Genomic DNA, 17,935 nt, shown 5'->3' with positions numbered 1-17,935 from the left:
AGAGAAATGTGTATTCCTTAGATTGGCACAAAGTCAAGCAATATGCAATTATTATTTCCAGCATTTGTCACGAGAAAGAATAACTCCGTTTATTGTGCAAATAATAATTGGTCTCAGCAAACAGTTTGGACTTGGCTACAGTTTATAAAGACAACAGGAAGGGTGTCCCTTTGCCCTCCATGTCCTTAGCTGCTGCCTGCCACCTTCCGTGCCTGAGTCCCCCACTCACTCTTTCCTGTGCAGCTTGCACACATTCTGTTTTGGCGGTTGGTTGTTACTGAGTGGGTATTTTTTCATAGTGTTTTACTGTGTACATATTTCTGTCATGTAGGTCTGACTCCTCAGTTTTAATGGAATTAGCTTGATTTTTGCTTTATTTTTTGGTAAATGGTTTCCTGTGCGTACTTAATTTGGGGCTTTGTAATGACAGAAGAGAATGCCCAAGTTAGAGTTTCTGTTTATTCTCCCACTGCCGGCTGTGGTGGTGAGGAGTAGGTGTGAGCCCCTGTTGTGTGCACTGCTGGGCAGGGACACAGCCTTTCCGGGCACCCCCTTTGTCATCTGGGCAGAGGACCTTGCCTTCTTGGCACTAGGCAGGGTCTCCACGGAACTTGAATCACACGGATGGGCCACACAGGCCACACGGAGCAGGTGGGACAGGGTGGCTTCCCAGGGGTCAGCAACCACAGAATGCCACTTCCCCCCTCAGGGGCCCTGGGGACTAGTCATGTGAGGGGGGTCACCCGGCAGAAGGTGCAACCCCCCCCCGCCCCCCCCCCCCCCGCCCCGGGCTCAGGGGGCAGCTCCCATACCCTGTCTTTGGGGAGTGGTCCTTTGCACAGGGGGAAGGTGAAAGAAGGGAAAACATGAGCTGACTTGTTCCCCCCCCAACCCCCCTACCCCTGCCTGTGGCTCTGCAGACAGAAGGCTCGTCTACGGCCTCCTCGGGCAGCCAGCTCGCTGAAGGGAAGGGGAGTCAGATGGGCACTGTGCAGCCGATCCCGTGCCTGCTGTCCATGCCCACACGGAACCACATGGACATCACCACACCGCCCCTGCCCCCGGTGGCGCCTGAGGTCCTGAGAGTGGCAGAGCATCGGCACAAGAAGGGGCTGATGTACCCCTACATCTTCCACGTCCTGACCAAGGTACGGCGGGCGTTTTCTGTCTTACCGGGCAGGTATCTGAAATGGAATGCATTTCCGCTTCCCAAACCTGGAAAGGGCGGAAACGTGTACCAGTAAATGCAGTCGGAGAACTTGGGAAAATCTTACTTTCCCTTCCATTTGGTATAAAATACTTTTGAAACTTCAAATTGATGGCACATCGTGTTATTTTCCGACTTGTAAATTTATTTTTATTTCTAATTTCAACATTTCTTGCATCGTGTTGATGCTCTAATGTTAGGTGTAATGTGATGTCACATACAAGACCTGTTCTGTCATGTGTCCTGGAAGTGCCCCTCCGGGGTGGCCGCTGGAGGGCTTGCTTGTCGAGTGCAGCTTCTATGGCACTGAACAGAAAATCCAGTACGGGATTGTGTAACACGTTAGCGGTCAGAAAATGCAGTTTTCTGTTTACACAGTGTCATAATTCCACTTGAGTAACGTCTTAACAAATGTACGCTTAAATATACATCCAGCGTGGCATTGGTTTTGAATCCTGGTGTCTTGAATGGATCTATGTGTCCATTTAAATTTTCTCAGTGATTTGTAGTCTTTATGTTGGTGTTTATAACCCTAGACCCACAATTTAACATGTAACCTTGGTGACCAGATTTTTCATGTAAAATTGGTTTATTGCTATCCTGTATTTTTAACACCTTTTCATCGGTGTCTGTACCACCACAGATCATCAGATGTTTTTCTCCCTGTTTTGCAGTCCATCTGTGGTTTGTAAAGTGGGGTCTGTAAGTGCAGAAGCCCCCTGCCCCACAGCAGTTGGACGTGGCTGCGACCATTAACTGGCCGACCCGAGTGTCGCTCGCTTGTTATCAGTCAAAGGGCACCGCAGTAACTCAGCTCCTTTCATTTATTTTTAAATTACAGTTACCTCCAAGTCTCACGTACTATTTGCTATGGGTCTGCACGTATGCTTTCGCTTTTCAGATTATGGTTGTGAAGTAAACATTTTATTTTTCAGGGGCAACGCATATTGTAAGGGTAAGTGGAAAGTTCCTCTCGCGGGAGAAGGACTTGTTGAGTTTAAAGGGGCCCAGGTTCGGGGGAAATCGCGCCCTGTGCCGTGGGGTTGTGTGGGCTGTGAGGTCCCGGACCCCTGTGCTTCTGCCCTGCCCGCTGTGGTCTCATTGGGGACGGTCTGAGTGACAGGTGGCCTGTCCTCTTCCACCACTCACTGATCTATCTCAAGGGCAAATAGTAATAAAGTGACTGTAGTTGGCAACAGTAAACAACTATCTTTTCAGATTTTAAAATGCCACCTAAAATTTTTCTGTATGTTAGGGAAAGCTTAGACTGTCAGGCACGCCGTTTCCTGCAAGCTGCGTGGCTCTGGTATTAAATTTTCAGGCCAAGATGTCCTCAGTGGGCGAGGCTTCACACTCACGCAGGCAGCCAGCCGAGCCAGGGGCCTGGAGAGAGTGCCCACCACACAGCGGTGCCGGCTTCGTGAGGATAGGGAGAGACCAATTTTGAAATTAAATTTATGTGAACAAAGAGCAAATACTACGGAATTCTTGAAAGATACGTATCGATAAATTTAACAGCCATTGGAGGTCATATGGACGTTCTTACATTAGGAATACAACTGAGTAAAACTCCTGCCGAATCTCTTGATGGATGTTGACTCCCTAGCACATCTGAGACAGACGGGGCCACAGAGGTCCTGCCCCCACGAAGGTGTGGGACACATGGCCCCTCGTCTTGTGCCGAGGCCGGCCACGTGCCAAAGCCTCGCAAATCAGACAGCACTGAGGAGAGTGCCCGCAGGGGGACCGTGCTTGCACGTGGCTGTGTTTTACGGAAGCGCTTAGTGAAGACAATTTGACCATTTTGTTTTCAGGATACTCATTTCTTGGATTGTACATAGGCCATTAAAAATTATGAATTTCATGACTCATAGTAAAGTTTGCAAGTTCTCAGCATTTTCTATTCTATTTGTTGTCTGCTGTTATCTGTCTAGATGGTTTCAAAGATTTGGGGATCGTCTGTGGTTTCTTATGCTTCGGTTCCAGATTCAGGATGAAACCACATAGATTTTATTTTGACTCTCTGAGCATATGTTTTGACAACTGCTAATGAACTCCCTAAACATCCTGCTGCACACAAGTGGTTAAGCATTGATGTGGAATAGAATTGCAATGTCGTTAACTGGAGATAATACAGTATATTTCTGTGAGTTTGTTGTGAATTCAACATGAAAAATGTGCAATATTATTCTGCTTTCTTCCATGCAAAGGGTGAAATCAAAATTGCTGTTTCTATTGAAGATGAAGCCAGCAAAGACCTGCCTCCCGCCGCCCTGCTCTATAGGCCAGTTCGCCAGTATGTTTACGGAGTGCTGTTTAGCTTGGCAGAAAGCAGAAAGAAAACTGAGAGACTTGCTTTTAGAAAGAACAGACTTCCACCAGAATGTATGTACTGTGAAATCCATTGTTTGTTTTCCTCGGTACCTCGTAATCTCTTGTGCATTTTCTAAAGCCTTAGAGGATTGTGACTGAGTTCACCCTGAGCATCCCCACGTGAGACGGTGGGCTTCACGGGGCCCTTCGGAGAGGAGGACAGGCCCCGGGCTGTTTTCCTCAGTAATATTCCAGTCATGGTGTCTGTTTGGTAAACCGTTTCCACTTTAAACTGGACATTGAGCTGGAAACGGTCTAGACGGGCGCCATCTCGCCATGGCTAGCGCGTCCCGGCAGGGCGACGGTGGCATCTGCTCTGGTGTCCGCAAGCGCGTCCGCACTGCAGAGTCTGTGTTCCCGGGGAGGACCTCACCGCGTTGCAGCTGCTTCTGTGCGGGTGGCGCGTACCTGCGCACGGCCCGCGGCAGACAGGGTCCTGGTAGCGGTCTCCCTCCAGGGCTGTACCCGACCGACCCTGGGGTGGAGGGGAGTGGAGTGGAGGGACACAAGGTGCTGCTTGACATGCTGGCAAAAGCTGAGGTCAGAGCGCGTGTTTTCCATCTTCCAGCGAGTGGGCCAGTGGAATACTCGGGGAGAACCGTGCCTTTCTGTTCTGGGTAATTTTATCTGCTGACGTAGGGAATGTAAAAGTCACTGTATATTTCTTAGGAAATATAGGAAAGTTTTCCAAAATGTACAGTCTGAATTAAGAATATCCTCAGCTGTGGAGATAGGTCACGAGATCATCCCCTCAGCGCAGGCTGTCTGGGGACGAATCCCCTGCGTGTGTAGTGGGGCAGCATGGGCCTGGTCATGCTGCAGTCGGGTGGCACTCGGGGACGCAGGTGACAGTGGGTCTTACCTTTGGACTCTAACCTGGAGAGATTCTGGCAACTTTGAAAACTTGATCCGTAGATCCTGATGTCTTGTTTCTGATTACCGTGCCAAAATGTGGTTCTGTAAAAAAATGAAGCCTCTGTCAGTGAGGCCATTTGAGGATGGCCGTTGAGCTCTGCAGCCCCTGCTGACACATCTGCCACTTTGACTGGGGCTAGAGGTGCCACGGGAGACACTGAGCATCGTCAGCCGGCTCTGCGTGGCCAGGACGTTCCTGGTGGACGCATCTGCTTTCTCACTTTGCACAGGGTCAGCCACTTTTCCGCACCGGCCACCTGGGCCCCGTAGCTGTGACCTCCCCTCCAGTGTCCACCAGCCCAGAGCACCCTAGGCCCCTTGCTTCTCTCCTGGGCCTGGCCTGCCAGCTGCTGCAGAGCCCTGGGCATCCCCACTTCCTGCCATGTCCTTGGCTCCAGAGCACCGTTTTGACTTTGGTGGTAAAAGCTGGTCTTTTCCTCACTTGCTTCTGTTCCAGAAACACACTTAGTATTATTTAGCACCCTCCCTGGAAGTTTTCAGTGATCACAGCTTGGGACCCTCAGGTGGTCTCCAGGATGAGTCCCCTCTGCAGCGCCCACAGCCTTGTAGAGCAGTCTGGGTGGGTGGGTGTTCTCTGCTCGCGCCCCTCCTTTCCTAGGGTTCTCTGCCGCCGGTGAGCTGTGGGTGTGGGGGATGGGTGGGAAATGAGAACTGCTCTCCACCTTGTGCGTGCATTGTGACCCTGGGCGGTACAGGTGTCGGGCTGGCCTGTGGGCAGGCAGCAGGCGAGCAGGAGGCACGGGACAGCGCTCACCGCACAAACCAGCACCCTCTGGGCATAAGCGAGAGAACAGCGCACTGTGCTGCAGGCCGGGTGTGTGTGCACCCCATGTGGTGGGATCTGGCACTGCGGAAGGACGATGGGTCAGGGCTCGGGGCTAGGACAGTGAAGAGAGGAGGGGGTGGGGGGATGGTACAGATGGGCTCTGCCAGCCCTGAAGCTTTTATGCATGGGGGTGCATGGACCGGTGGACGTTGTGGGGGATGTTGGTGCTGAGCGTGCTGCGGTCTTTCTGCTCAAGTGACGAAAGAAAGTGGGTCCTGACTTCTGCGTCAGCGACCACGGGCAAGCCACTGAAGGTGAGGTAAGAGTGACGTTTCTGTTCAGGAGGATGGGCTGGGTAGGGACAGGTGACGAACTGAGGCAGCGGGAAAAGAGGGGTGCCCCTGCCTGCGTGGAGCTGAGGCAGCCCTGGCACGTTGGTGGTACCTAGACAAGTGTGTGACTAATGTGTGTTACAGAGAACAGTGGACCTGTAAAACTGGTGGAGAGGTTTGTCCATCTGACCTCTCAGTTTACAAGTAGAGAGGTCTTAGTTCGCTCTCTCAGGAGCAGCTTTGGAACCCAGGCCTGTTTGGTCTTTTCGGGGACCTGTGGATTTGTTTCATGCCTTGGTCGTATTAATAAGGGAAAACAGCCTATGGAGAAGGTTCTTATGTTGGTAATCCGTGCTGCTGTTTGCCGGCTGTCCCGCTAACTGGAGTGCTAGCTCTCCACAGGGAAGAGTTTTGTCCTTCAGAGCTTTTGTGAGCGTTGAGCCCGAACACTGTCCGCTCCCTCGGAGCAAACCTTGTGCAGGAGACGAATGTGCACCGGTGACCTGATGCGGCTCATTGACACTGCGCCACGATTGTTTCCTGAGGCCCACTCCTAGATGCCAGCCGACTCTGAACGCCAGTGTGGTGACACTCCTGCTGTGGACTTCCTGCCTGAGCTGTGTCCTAAGTGACTACATCTCAGTGTCCTTAGGAAGCAAGTTCTTGGGACTCTGGATGAGGTGAGGGTGATAATGCTGGTCGTGCTGGAAGGAGACAGCTGCTCAGGAGGCCCCGGTCAGCAAGCTTTGACAGAGGAGCCTGTTAAAACCCTGTTTTACCTATGGCCACTCTTAGACTGTCTGCGGATGAAATGAGGTCAGTGGCACTTTGCAGGAGATTCTGAAAGCACTGACTGTGTGCTGTGAGGTCTTTGGGGCAGGTTTGGTTCTCAGATGCCCTCTGGTCCCGCCGTCCATTCTGTGGGTCCCAGGTGAGCCCACCTCCTGTGGCAGGTGAGGCTCCTGATCCAGCACGGTGTCAGCATGCTGTGCATGCCAGTGTGGGCTCAGCAGGCTCACCGTGACCACCGGGCTTCCCCAGAACGGCTTTGTTGTCAGAAGACTAGTCCGAGAGCATATGGAAGTCTACAGGGTTGTTTAAAAGTACTGAGCTCTGGTCACATTTAAGACCTATATCCGTTTGGAAATGTAGTCTCTCAATCTGTCTACATACCATACAGTGTACATGACATACGAGTGCTCGTGTGACTTTGCCAAGCTTCCTTTTTAAAGTCATCATATGGTTAAAACAGGACATCCACTCTCAGGTCCCTGAAACTCTGGCCTGTGAAAGTCATACTGAATTACATGCTGGCAGTTTATTTTCTGTGTGCCCATCCCTGGTCTCCATCGTGTTACTGTTACGAAATTCCATCAGGATCTTGTTCATTAGGACAGTAAGCTGCTTGCAGTCACCATCGGGGGCTCTAGGCCCCCTCCGGCAGGCCAAGCGGAAGACCACAGACCTGGCACAAGCGCTTTGCCCCGGGTGCTGGATGGGGACAGCGCAGTTGCTCTGGGGCAAGGCGGGACCAGGGAGCTGCCTCTGTGGCTGCTGGCATTTGGGCCTGGGGCCGGCGCCCTGGCTGGAGGCTTGGAGCGTGACGCTCCTGGCCTGCTGGTGGCTCTGGCCTGGCTGCCTCCTGGCGGCACCCCTCAGCTGCCCCTCACCCGGCCAAGGGGAACAGGAGGGGCTGGAAGAAAGGGTCAGGTTCCAAAAAGACTGCAGGGTAACAAGACTCCTCAGCTGTAGTTGATGAGGAGAAAACCCAGGAGGTAAAGTTCTGTGCTGTGTACAGTTTAAAATTATTGTCCACTTATGAAAACTGGCCTCTGTTTTCTGTAAAAGACTCCCCAGGACCTCAGAATTAAGTAAATGACAGAGACAGGCTTGTAGAAAACAAGTGGATGTAAATTACAGACACAGGAGATGGATTTGTGGCTGTAGGAAGCAAGTTTATGTACCTGAGTACTATTTTAGAAAGGATTTCCCCAGAGTCTCCATTTTATAAATCATCAGGAAAAGCCAAAGGGAACATGGATTTTTTTTGTGTTCCAATTCGCTATAGAAATTTTGTGTCAAATAATTGGGACTGCTGATGAAAAATGAGTAAAATTAAATTGGTTCACATGGATTATATTATAAAATTTTGTAATGTTTACTTTTGAGACAGGCAGACAGAACATGAGCGGGGAGGGGCAGAGAGAGAGGGGGAGACACAGAATCCAAAGCAGGCTCCAGGCTCAGAGCTGTCAGCACAGAGCCTGACGTGGGGCTCGAAGTCATGGACTGCAAGATCGTGACCTGAGCGAGTCAGACGCTTGATTGACTGAGCCACCCAGGCATCCCCACATGGATTATATTATAAAACAAAATACTTTAATATGGCCAACGTCAGTGTGCTGTTTTAGAATGTGTGGAAATTGGTTATCATAAACATTTTCTCCATGATTTTACAAAGGCTGTTTATATTAATCTGAATTTCTTTATTTTATGAAGCTTTCCAGAAGTAGCATTACCGACTCTTTTCCTCACGGACCTCTGAGTAGCTGAGCCTGTGGATCAGTGCTGTGGGCCAGTGTTCAGTGGCAGTGTTCAGGGGGGTGTTCAGTGGCAGTGCTGTGGGGCACTTTTTCAGAGCAGTATTTGTCATAGGCCCTTGAACTCCTGAGCTTCTGATGCCCTGGGAATGATGTGTGTGGGGAAAGTGAGGACAGGAATAGTTGCGGGCCTGGTCTGTAACCACACGTTGTGTGTGCTCTGTGGCTTACGAGTCCTGGAGGGTGTCCCCACACCTGTTCGCACGAGGAAGTGGAGAGCCAGCTGGACCCCACCACCCCGCATGGCAGTGTCCCACGAGAAGGAAGGAACAGCCGCCATTGTGCCCAGTTTTCTGTATCTGCGTTGATGCAAAGGAACCAGAGTTTGTTTTTACATATATGTGTGGTTGTGTTGTTTTTCTGTGACCTTAGTTAGCGCAGCAGGTAGACCAGGACCCCCCCCACCCCTGCCCTGAGCCCCCGATGCACATTTGCACACACGCCTGTATAGAGACCAGAGGTCCAGCCGGTTGCAGTCGTGGGGGGTGTTTGTCTCCATCTTCCCCTCAGCCGCACCTGTGTTGCACAGTGGGCCGGTGTGGCCAGTGCTCACGGTGCTCTGGCACTGAGCTCAGAGACGTCCTTCATCTCGTGGCTCGCAGGCAGCCACCACCACTTGGTTGAAATTGGCTTGCAGAATGAAGCATTTTCGTTATTCCTGGTCTGGGATGGATCCCAAGTCGGCATTATAACATTTATAGCTGGTGGTCATGTGTTTATATGTGATACCGTGGACCGTGGTTAACATCTGATAGAAACAGGTTCTCATGGACAGCTTAGGTATAATAGTGTTTTATGTCCCCAGATTGTGTTTTGCAGAGGTACTTTCTGTAAAGAAGGTGCAGTAGCCTCTACTAATACAGAAAACAGATACCTTGGGGTTTTTGCTCTAGCGTAAGCAAAGGAAGATGATCTCATGTTGAGTGTTTTCAAGTCTGCCTGAAATGGTGAGTTTTTTCTGTCAGTGGAAAAGCCGAGATGGGTATTTGTTGATGGTGGCGTGGGTTTATTCACCAATAGCAGCTGGCTTTGCTGACCTCTGGGCGTGAGGTCACATCTTTGAACATGTCTTTCTAAAACGGAGTCGTCATGGACATGCTTTTATATCCCACTGCTCTTGCCTGAATGGCAGACATGTATGCTCACTGTGTTCTTAATAACCCAGTCCCCTTATGCAGTCCCCATATAACCAGTGTTTTTTGCAGACGTAAGAGCCCAGATGGCTTACTGTTAGCTGGCCACTCTCGTCTGTTTGTTCTGTGAGTGGAGTCACAGAGTCCGAGCCCTCCGTCCTGGGTGGGGCTGGGGAGGGCTGTACACATTCTGGGGGGGGGGGGGGCACGTGTACGTGTACGTGTACACAGAGGCAGCCGTTTGTCACCCTGGAAATGGATGTCCCTGGGATTCTTTATCAGCACTAGTCTTTAGTCAGTCAGTCCTGGGTAACGAGCCTGTAGTTGATCTCACACGGTTGTGAATGGCTGCGAGCCTTGTGTGTCCTCATCAAGACTGTGTTAAAGGGAGTCCTTGGCCCTTTTCCCTATCCTGGTCCCAGGGCTGGGACTCAGGGTTTAAGGAGACCCTGAGTGTGGTGTGGCACATGGGGGTTGGCCCCTCAGCCCCATGTCCCCCACCCCTATTTGGTACATAGAAGGTATCCTGTAAAGGTCTGTTAGGTTTCTCGTCGGAGGTTTCACCACTAGTAAGTGGTGGCATACAAGATCTCCGAAAACAGATACACATAGGGTAAAAATAAAGCAAGTCAGGAGCAGCTTTGCTTTTGTTTTTGGAACAAAGTTTTGTGTTCCTACACCTTGATTTTCTTAAATTAGACATGCATTTCCAAAATTAGATTTGAGCTGCTCATAAGTAGTGGAGATGAGAAGTGAGTATGCGAGACCCTCCATCACAGGGAGCAAGGCCCCCTCCCGCCTCCCTCTTGGTGGGCGCAGAGCAGGTTCCCTGGATCTCCGGTACTTCCCCGAAGCCTCTGCTGGCTGGGAGTACGTGTGCACAGCAGCTCCCTGGAGGTGTAGGCGCATGTGGGGCCCTTTGAGCCCGCCCTATGCATGGGCTGCTGGGGGGGCGGGCCCCCAGGGGAGGGGGACAGGTGGGCGTGAGCAGCTGGCTCAGCCCCCTTCCCTATGGGGCCTGGACCATAAGCATTCTGACCTCAGGAATGAGTATGTGCTCCCCAAACCTGTTTCTAACTTTTTTAATGTTTATTTATTTTTGAGAGAGAGACAGAGACAGAGTGTGAGCAGGGGAGGGGCAGGGAGAGAAGGAGAGAAGGAGACACAGAATCTGAAGCAGGCTCCAGGCTCCGAGCTGTCAGCACAGAGCCTGATGCGGGGCTCCAACCCATGAACTGCGAGATCATGACCTGAGTCGCTTCACCGACTGAGCCACAGGCGTGCCTCCCCAAACCCGTTTCTAGGTGAAAGCAGGAACTGATAAAGTGGGATGACCGTGGAAGGTGTTAGAAAGCAGTGGAGATGGAGCTGATGGAGGGGAGGTCACAGGGGCAGGTAGAGACGGACTTTGTGGGGACGCCTCCAGAGGGGGTCAGAGCAGAGACCGGTCACTGGGCAGCCAGCCTGTGTGTGTGTGTGCACGGGTGTAGGCGTGCACGTGTGGTGGGGAGAAAGGGAGAGGAGCTACATTAGCTAATCCTACAACCAAAGATAAAATCTAATCATCGCCTTTAAGTCTTTGCCACAAAAAGGAGTATGTTACAAAATAGATTTGTTTTTGCTTTTTTGGCATGAAAATTAGCTTTGTGGATCAACCAGTGGACACACAGCCTGCTGGTTAAGGGCTTGTTTTGTGACCAACCTTGGCCTGTTTATCTGGAGCTGACGATTGCCAGTCCCTGACACTAGTTGGGCAGAGGGGACCTCGTGGCGATGATGGCCGCCCTGTGTGTGCCGAGTATGCTGGGGCTTGGCAGGCGTGGGGCTAGATTGTGAGTCCAAGGACAGGGTCGGCTGGGCAGTGGGGACTGCGTGGGGGTGTGGCCGGCATTTAAAAGGAAGGATGAATACAAAGGTGCATGTATTTATATATACATGTGTATCTGTTTGGACTTGATGGACTTTAAAATAATCATTTTATGTGTTTTAGATTTTCCTTTGATATTTAAACACTAAGATACTCAAATGTGAATGAAAGGGCTTTTTTCCCTGTGACAAAACAGTAACTTTTTTGTAAGAGGACGATTTGGGGGAATTTTGTTGACCTGCACCCCTGCTCCAGCAGCCTGCTCCTGGGGAGGGAGTCCTGGGCTCCTTGTGGCACACTTTCCCTGCCTTGTCTGGGGCTGGGCAGCTGCCGACGACCCGCAGGACCATATGCCGGTGGGAGGGGTGGGGCTGCAGGTGGGCAGAGTCTGGGCCTTCGGTCTCCTGTCTGCCTTGGGCACTACTTTAGGGAACATGAGCCCCACCTGGGTGCTGCCATTTGGATAGAACGGCCTTGTGGAAAGTGCGCAGGGAGTCACTGCGCCACCCTGCTTCTGTTCTGACGGTCACGGACCGAAGTGAGCCTTAGTTCCCTGGCAGTGCACACCCCGAGCCCAGCATCGGCCTGTCCCTTAGCGCCAAGGAGAGGGGCTGGGACGTGCTCTCTCCCTGGTCTGCACTGTCTCTCCTGCCACGCTTCATTCCGACTTCATTCAGAATGATGTGGGGAATGGTGCATGTCGTGGTTTAAGAGTTAACTGAACTCAAATAGTGGTAAAGCAACTGTAGATGAGAGGCCACTGTTGTTTCTGTTATATCAACTTGGACCTTCTTGCCTGTTTTGAGATAAAATGGGGAATTTTATGCTTTGTCTTCAGTCTTCCTGAATAGAATTACTGTAAGCTGATGTCACTGGGATTTCAGAACACTGACTGTTGCTCCTGCCGCCTTGCTAGGCTTTTGGGGTCTCACTCTGGGGTAGCTTATGCTTACTAATCAACGTTTGTGGAAGGAGACCTTTACACGAAGTGGCACCAAGTGCAAATTATTTCTGAAATCTGATTACTGGAAGTATCTGTTTATGTAGAAAAAGATGAGCTATCTAAATTGGATTTCCCAGGATATGTTGATAATCACATACTTTTGTAAATTTTGCCAGTTGTTACTATTAAAACTTAATGGATTGAAATAATAAAATTCTTCTAACATCATTGATTTATACGTATTAGTTATATGGGGAAGTCAAGTCATAATTTGATCGAGAAGAAATTTATTGGTAGCCTGACTGGAAATCCGAATGTGCCACGAAAGTGTGCGTAGGGGACAGAATGTTCTAGACCTGAGGACTGGTGGCCGGTGGCTTGCTGATGAGAGAATGCGTTGGTGTGTGAGCAGTGGCACCTTCAGACTGTGATTACTGGAGGGTTGGTTTTGTTCGGCCTCCAGTGGCTGAGCCGGGGTGTAAATGGTTTTCCTCTGCTCTTCCCCTCCAGTTCCCCCCGTGATCATCAAAGAGTGGGCAGCTTACAAAGGGAAGTCTCCACAGACGCCGGAACTGGTGGAAGCACTGGCCTTCAGGGAGTGGACCTGCCCCAACCTGAAGCGGCTGTGGCTGGGGAAGGCAGTGGAGGACAAGAACCGCAGGATGAGGGCCTTCCTGGCCTGCATGAGGTCGGACACGCCAGCCATGCTCAACCCGGCCAGCGTGCCCACCCATCTCACGGTGCTGTGCTGCGTCCTACGGTAGGTTAGGTGTGGCTGCCCCCCCGCCCCCCCGCAGTCGTGTGTGTGTTGTGGGGACACAGTCTGGGGCAGTGTGGCGTGGGTTTGAACTGATCCTGGGTGGTCTGTGTGCAGAACAGGTGTATTTGGTGAACATGTATTTTTTGGAAATACCATAATGATTTTAAATGTACTTTATCCTCTAAATCTTAAAAGATTTTGAAGGCTGTACACATTATGTATTGTTTGGAGCTCTGTAGGGAAAACATATCTCTCCCTGCATGTATTTAATCACGTGTAGATCAGTGTGGACTTGAGGTTGTCTGTTTTAATTCCTGGGGTTATAACTTGATGTGTGGTTGATTTGGTTACTCAGATGTTCCAGGTCAGGCTTTGGAGTGCTCATTCCGTGGGCCCTTGTGTCATCTGTGCCCCCAGCATATTCTTGCTTTCTGCCCCCCACAAGATTAGCCCTGGACCCTGCCCTCTCCAGGGGGCTGGCTCCTGTCCTTGGAGAAGGATTGAAAGCCGGATTGGGGTGCTGCATGCTTCCATGCCCTCAGCTGATGGCCCCCTTAAGTCTGCGTGGACACTGTTGGTGTCTGGGAGTTAATTTGAGTTGGCATGCATACCTGAATTAGATTCAGTAGGTTTTTGAGGGTTTTTTTGAACCAATTTTCAACTTGGGAAAAGGTTGCAAGGACAATACAAAGAGTTGGGTTTTTTTTGTTTTGTTTTGTTTTTTTTTAAGAGTTCGATTTTTTTTATCGAAGTGTAACTGATATATAACGTTATGTTAGTTTCAGGCATACAACACATTGATTCAGCAGTTGTACAGGACTCCATGCTCATGGCAAACAAACAGACTCCTATATACAGAGAAGAAGCTGGTGGTTGCAGAGTGGGAGGTGGTGGTTGGGGGCAAAATAGAGCTTTTTTTTTAAACCCACATACTTCGGTGTGACCGTCTAACAAATCAGGACATTTTCTAATACAGTCATCACAATCAACATCATACCTTCTTTCTGTGTGAACTTCAGGGTCCATTTAAAATTTTCTCTTTGTGTTTGGAGGTGACCAGTCCGATTGCTTTATCCACCAAACACTGGCCGTCCCTCTGTTGCTGTGGTCTTGTCTGGGCTGTGTGCCTGCACCCTGGCCACTTGGAGAGGCAGATGTTCGCAGGGCTCCTGTGGGGCCGCTCTGTCCCATTTTGTGGGAGGCACTCAGTTTAAACATTCCATCAGCCTCAGCAGATTCACAGCTTCTGTGTTTTTCTGTGGCCCCTAGTCCACTATTGGCAGACTATATCTGGTGCTTTGTGGTCACCTGCTGGGGTCGTGTCAGGCTGGCCTCTGTTCTTCTGACAGTTCTCCATCATCCTGGGAGCACCTCCCTCCTTCCCTACAGAGATATTATGGCCCCTTTCTCCCAGTAGCCCTGCTTCCTAGTGGTAGAGACAGTCCCTATTTCCCAGTCTCTCCCAGGGTGTTTGTAGTAGGCAGGCACAGTGCACATATGGACCCTACCCTGTTGGCAACCTTGGGGTCCAGCCCTCTGCGTTTTCCCTTCCTGGCCACCAGTTCTCCTGTTCCTCACCCTCAAGGAACAAGATGGAGGACAGAGCCTTAGCCGAGTGTTTGTTTCCTGACGTTTCTTAAGTTCCTCACAGGCTTGAAGACCAGTAACTAATTTAGAAGCCTCTCCTTCAGGCTCTTCCCTTTACCTGCTTTTTTTTTTTTTTTTTTTTTTTAATTTTTTTTCCAACGTTTTTTATTTATTTTTGGGACAGAGAGAGACAGACAGAGCATGAACGGGGGAGGGGCAGAGAGAGGGAGACACAGAATCGGAAACAGGCTCCAGGATCCGAGCCATCAGCCCAGAGCCCGACGCGGGGCTCGAACTCACGGACCGCGAGATCGTGACCTGGCTGAAGTCGGACGCTTAACCGACTGCGCCACCCAGGCGCCCCATCCCTTTACCTGCTTTGAAAATTAGCTCGTGGGAGAGACTAGATCTTCGTTTGGAAGCTTCTGGTTTCTCGAATGGAAAGTTCATTTATGGACCGGTTTTTATTAATACAGACCTTACGTAGCCAAACATTAGAGGTGAAGACTTCGGCTGCTCTGAGATCAAATTAGCAAGAATAAATTTGTTCGATTGTACTTCTCTCTTCCAAGTTTAAATTGGTGTGTGGCCTTTACCCCAGCGGATGCTGCCTGCCTCACCTGAGGCTTATGCGGCTGACCTGGACGGAGCGGCTGCACTCGGAGCAGGACGAGGCGCTGTGGTGCTGGGGCCTCCCTGGCCATCCGTGCACACCACCTGGGATGCACTGTGGCCGCCCTCTGCACCTAGTCTCCATCCTGGTCCTCGCCCCTCCTAGGCTGTCACTCTGGCATTGTTCAGACGGCCCTTGTCAAGCCTTCCAGATTTCAGGATTGTCCTGGTGCCCATTTTTAAGATAGTCGTTACGGTTGATTTTTTTGTGGTTAGTAGAGAATGGAAGGATTAGTAAGTGGGACTGGCCATGTCACCAGAGGCTCTGGCACTGTGGTGGGAGGCAGGTGACCTGATTGGCTATGGAGATGGGCAGTCCCCTGGGGTTTCCCGCCTGGAAAGCCTCTCGTGGTTTCAGGTCCTGAGGAGGTGGAGCTGGTTGAGGAGAGGGAATCAGGGAGAGGTGAGAGACTGCTGTTCACGGGACAAGTCCCTGGGCGTTTGGGGGCCAGGGCACCAGCAAACGGGCCAATCCGCTTCCACTAAGAGGGTCTGCTCTCCCTTCTACACTCTGGGCTCCAGGATGGGCTGGTGCTGGGGAATGCAGGTGCTCCACGGCACATGCTCTGGTTAAGTGGGTGGGCTGAGTTGGAGGCCTCACGGTTTGGAGGAAGGGGGTGTGTGTGGAGAGACCCGGCAAGGGCGAGTCAGGGTTGATGTGTGCCTCCGCGGCCCTGGGGTTGGGCCTAGGTCCTGGGGTGGGGGGCAGTGAGGTCCTGTGATGCCCAGCAGACAACCTATAGCTGGACAGAACTGGTTCTGACCTCAGGCTCGGCTGCTCTCCGCTGGAAAATCAACACTCGAGAGACGAGTGATGGTGGGAAAAGAGAGGTCGCTTTACTCAGGAAGCCGGCAACCTGGGAAGAGGGCGGGCTAATGTCTCCAAGGCCATCTTCCCAGTCCAGGCGAAGCCCAGGCGAAGCGGGTGGGTTTTCAAGGGGAAAGTGTGGGGAATGGGGAGGGGGCTGCGTGCAGGAGAGGCGGTGCCCAGGCGGTGGGTTCTGTGTCGCCGTGACCCTGGATGGACCTGCTGGCATCCGTGGCAGGTGTTTTCAAGTGTGGTCAGGCCTTATCGTCCTTCACCCTCAAGGCCAGTGGTCTGCAAACCCAAGGCAAGTAGGTTGGTTCTGCTGCAGACCAAGGACTCGGGTCAGCCAACAGGAGCACCTGAGCTCGAGGCCAGCTCCCTGCGAAGGCCGGTGGGAGTGCGGCTGCAAACCCTTGGCGTTGGTGGCTTGGGGCGGGGGCGGGGGTGGGCAGGGGCAGGGGCAGAGGTCAGCAGTCACAAGGCCAGGCTGTGGGCCACAAAAGTGTTTCCCTTCCCTTAATTTTCTCTTTCCTTTTTCTCTCTTTCTTTTTGCATAACTTCAAACTTGAACAGACTGTGAGAGGAGTTGAAGGAGTTTGTGACTGTCCTTCACCCCGACTTCCCACATGTTAGTGTTTTACTGCGGTCGCTCTCCTTGTGTGTCTGTGTGCTCATGCGTCCTGACCCCTTGAGTGGCAGTTTTGGGTGCGACACCTCTACCCCTGAGCTCTTTGGTGTGTGTTTCTAAAAACAAAGACATTGTCAAAATTGGAAAAGTCCTATCCGTACATCTCGTTTACGCGCCTCACTCAGATTTTGCCACTTGCCCCGTGATGTGCTTTGCTGACAGGTAAACATCGTGGCTCGCGCTTAAGTTTAGTTACCGCGTCTCATCCAGTCCTGGGTGGCTTCTCGTCTTCCTCTGGGTGGATGTGGCATGAACACTGACTTGTTTGCAGATATCCCATCGTGTAGACGGCAAATCAACTAACAGGGTGGCAGCCGCTGGAGGCAGTGCTTGAAAACAGGGGACCCGATAGATTCTCAGTCTGCCTGTGCCTGTGTCCCGTGAGGTTCTGTTCCTGCCTCCAGGGCAGGGAGGCAGTGGTGGTCACTTATGCCCCAAACTCAACACTGTGACCGCAGTGGGGGGTGGAGTGGGCGGGGTGCAGACCCGAGCCAAGATTCAGTGTGGGGGTGAAGCTAGTGCCCGAGACAGAGCAGAAGGGGGCCTTCCCAGGGTAGGGCTGAGACCCTCATCCCAGAGAGCTCACGTTCCCCTGAGGAGCGGGCTAGGTTCAGGCCTGGAGATGAGATAAGGGAATGGAGGGCTTGAGCCCCCTGGCAGGACACAGGCAGCCTGTGGCGCCTGTCCCCATACCCTAAGGAACGCAGCCTTTCTGGGAGGGTGACACAAGGACCTGCCCCGACCCAGCTCCCCAGCATGGACAGGGCAGCAGCGGGCAGTGGAGGGAGCCCCAGACACCGTCCCGCCCCAGGCCCTGAGCAACGGGAGGCAACGGGAACACCGTCTGCCCAGGTGGAGCGGTGTGGCAGGGGGTACAGGCAAGGCCGTCGCCCTGGTACCCTTTACTCCTCACCGTGATGCCCTGGGCACGGCCTGTGTGGTGTGAGTTAGTCTGAGCATTTAAGCGCAGGAAGCCTTTCTGAGGATGGAAGTGAGAAACGGGTGATGGGTGGTTTTGTTTCAAAAGGACCAGAAAGCCAGGTGGAGGAAATATCAGGCATTCTAACAAAAAGACTGTTCGTTGTTCAGCTAAATTGACTTCTGAGTCTTTGCTGCCAAGAAGACCAAGAAAGATCTTGAGAAAACCAGGCTGTCCCCAAGACAGCCTTTTTTCTCATTCAGGGTGTTAAAAGGAACATGTGGCTGGGGGGGAGGGGGCATTAGCGTCTTTTGGGTTCATGGAGGGAGAGGGCGGGAGGGGGA

The 17,935-nt window shown here is 51.8% G+C and overlaps 1 protein-coding gene across 2 annotated transcripts in view; it reads left to right on the top strand.

Moving 5' to 3' along the window:
* FAM120A (family with sequence similarity 120 member A) overlaps positions 1–17,935 on the top strand; it is a 96,644-nt gene that overhangs the window by 58,655 nt on the left and 20,054 nt on the right. For both annotated transcript variants that reach the window (XM_058695946.1, XM_058695945.1), the window contains exons 9-11: positions 921–1,148; positions 3,418–3,592; positions 12,668–12,917. In XM_058695946.1, the coding sequence (XP_058551929.1) occupies positions 921–1,148; positions 3,418–3,592; positions 12,668–12,917 (653 nt within the window). The remainder of the gene's footprint in view (positions 1–920; positions 1,149–3,417; positions 3,593–12,667; positions 12,918–17,935) is intronic.

This window comes from Neofelis nebulosa, chromosome 12 (genome assembly GCF_028018385.1).
Source record: "Neofelis nebulosa isolate mNeoNeb1 chromosome 12, mNeoNeb1.pri, whole genome shotgun sequence".
NCBI classification, from domain to species: Eukaryota; Metazoa; Chordata; class Mammalia; order Carnivora; family Felidae; genus Neofelis; species Neofelis nebulosa.
Note: the sequence above shows the minus strand (reverse complement) of the source record. Positions and strands in the feature narration are given on the sequence as shown.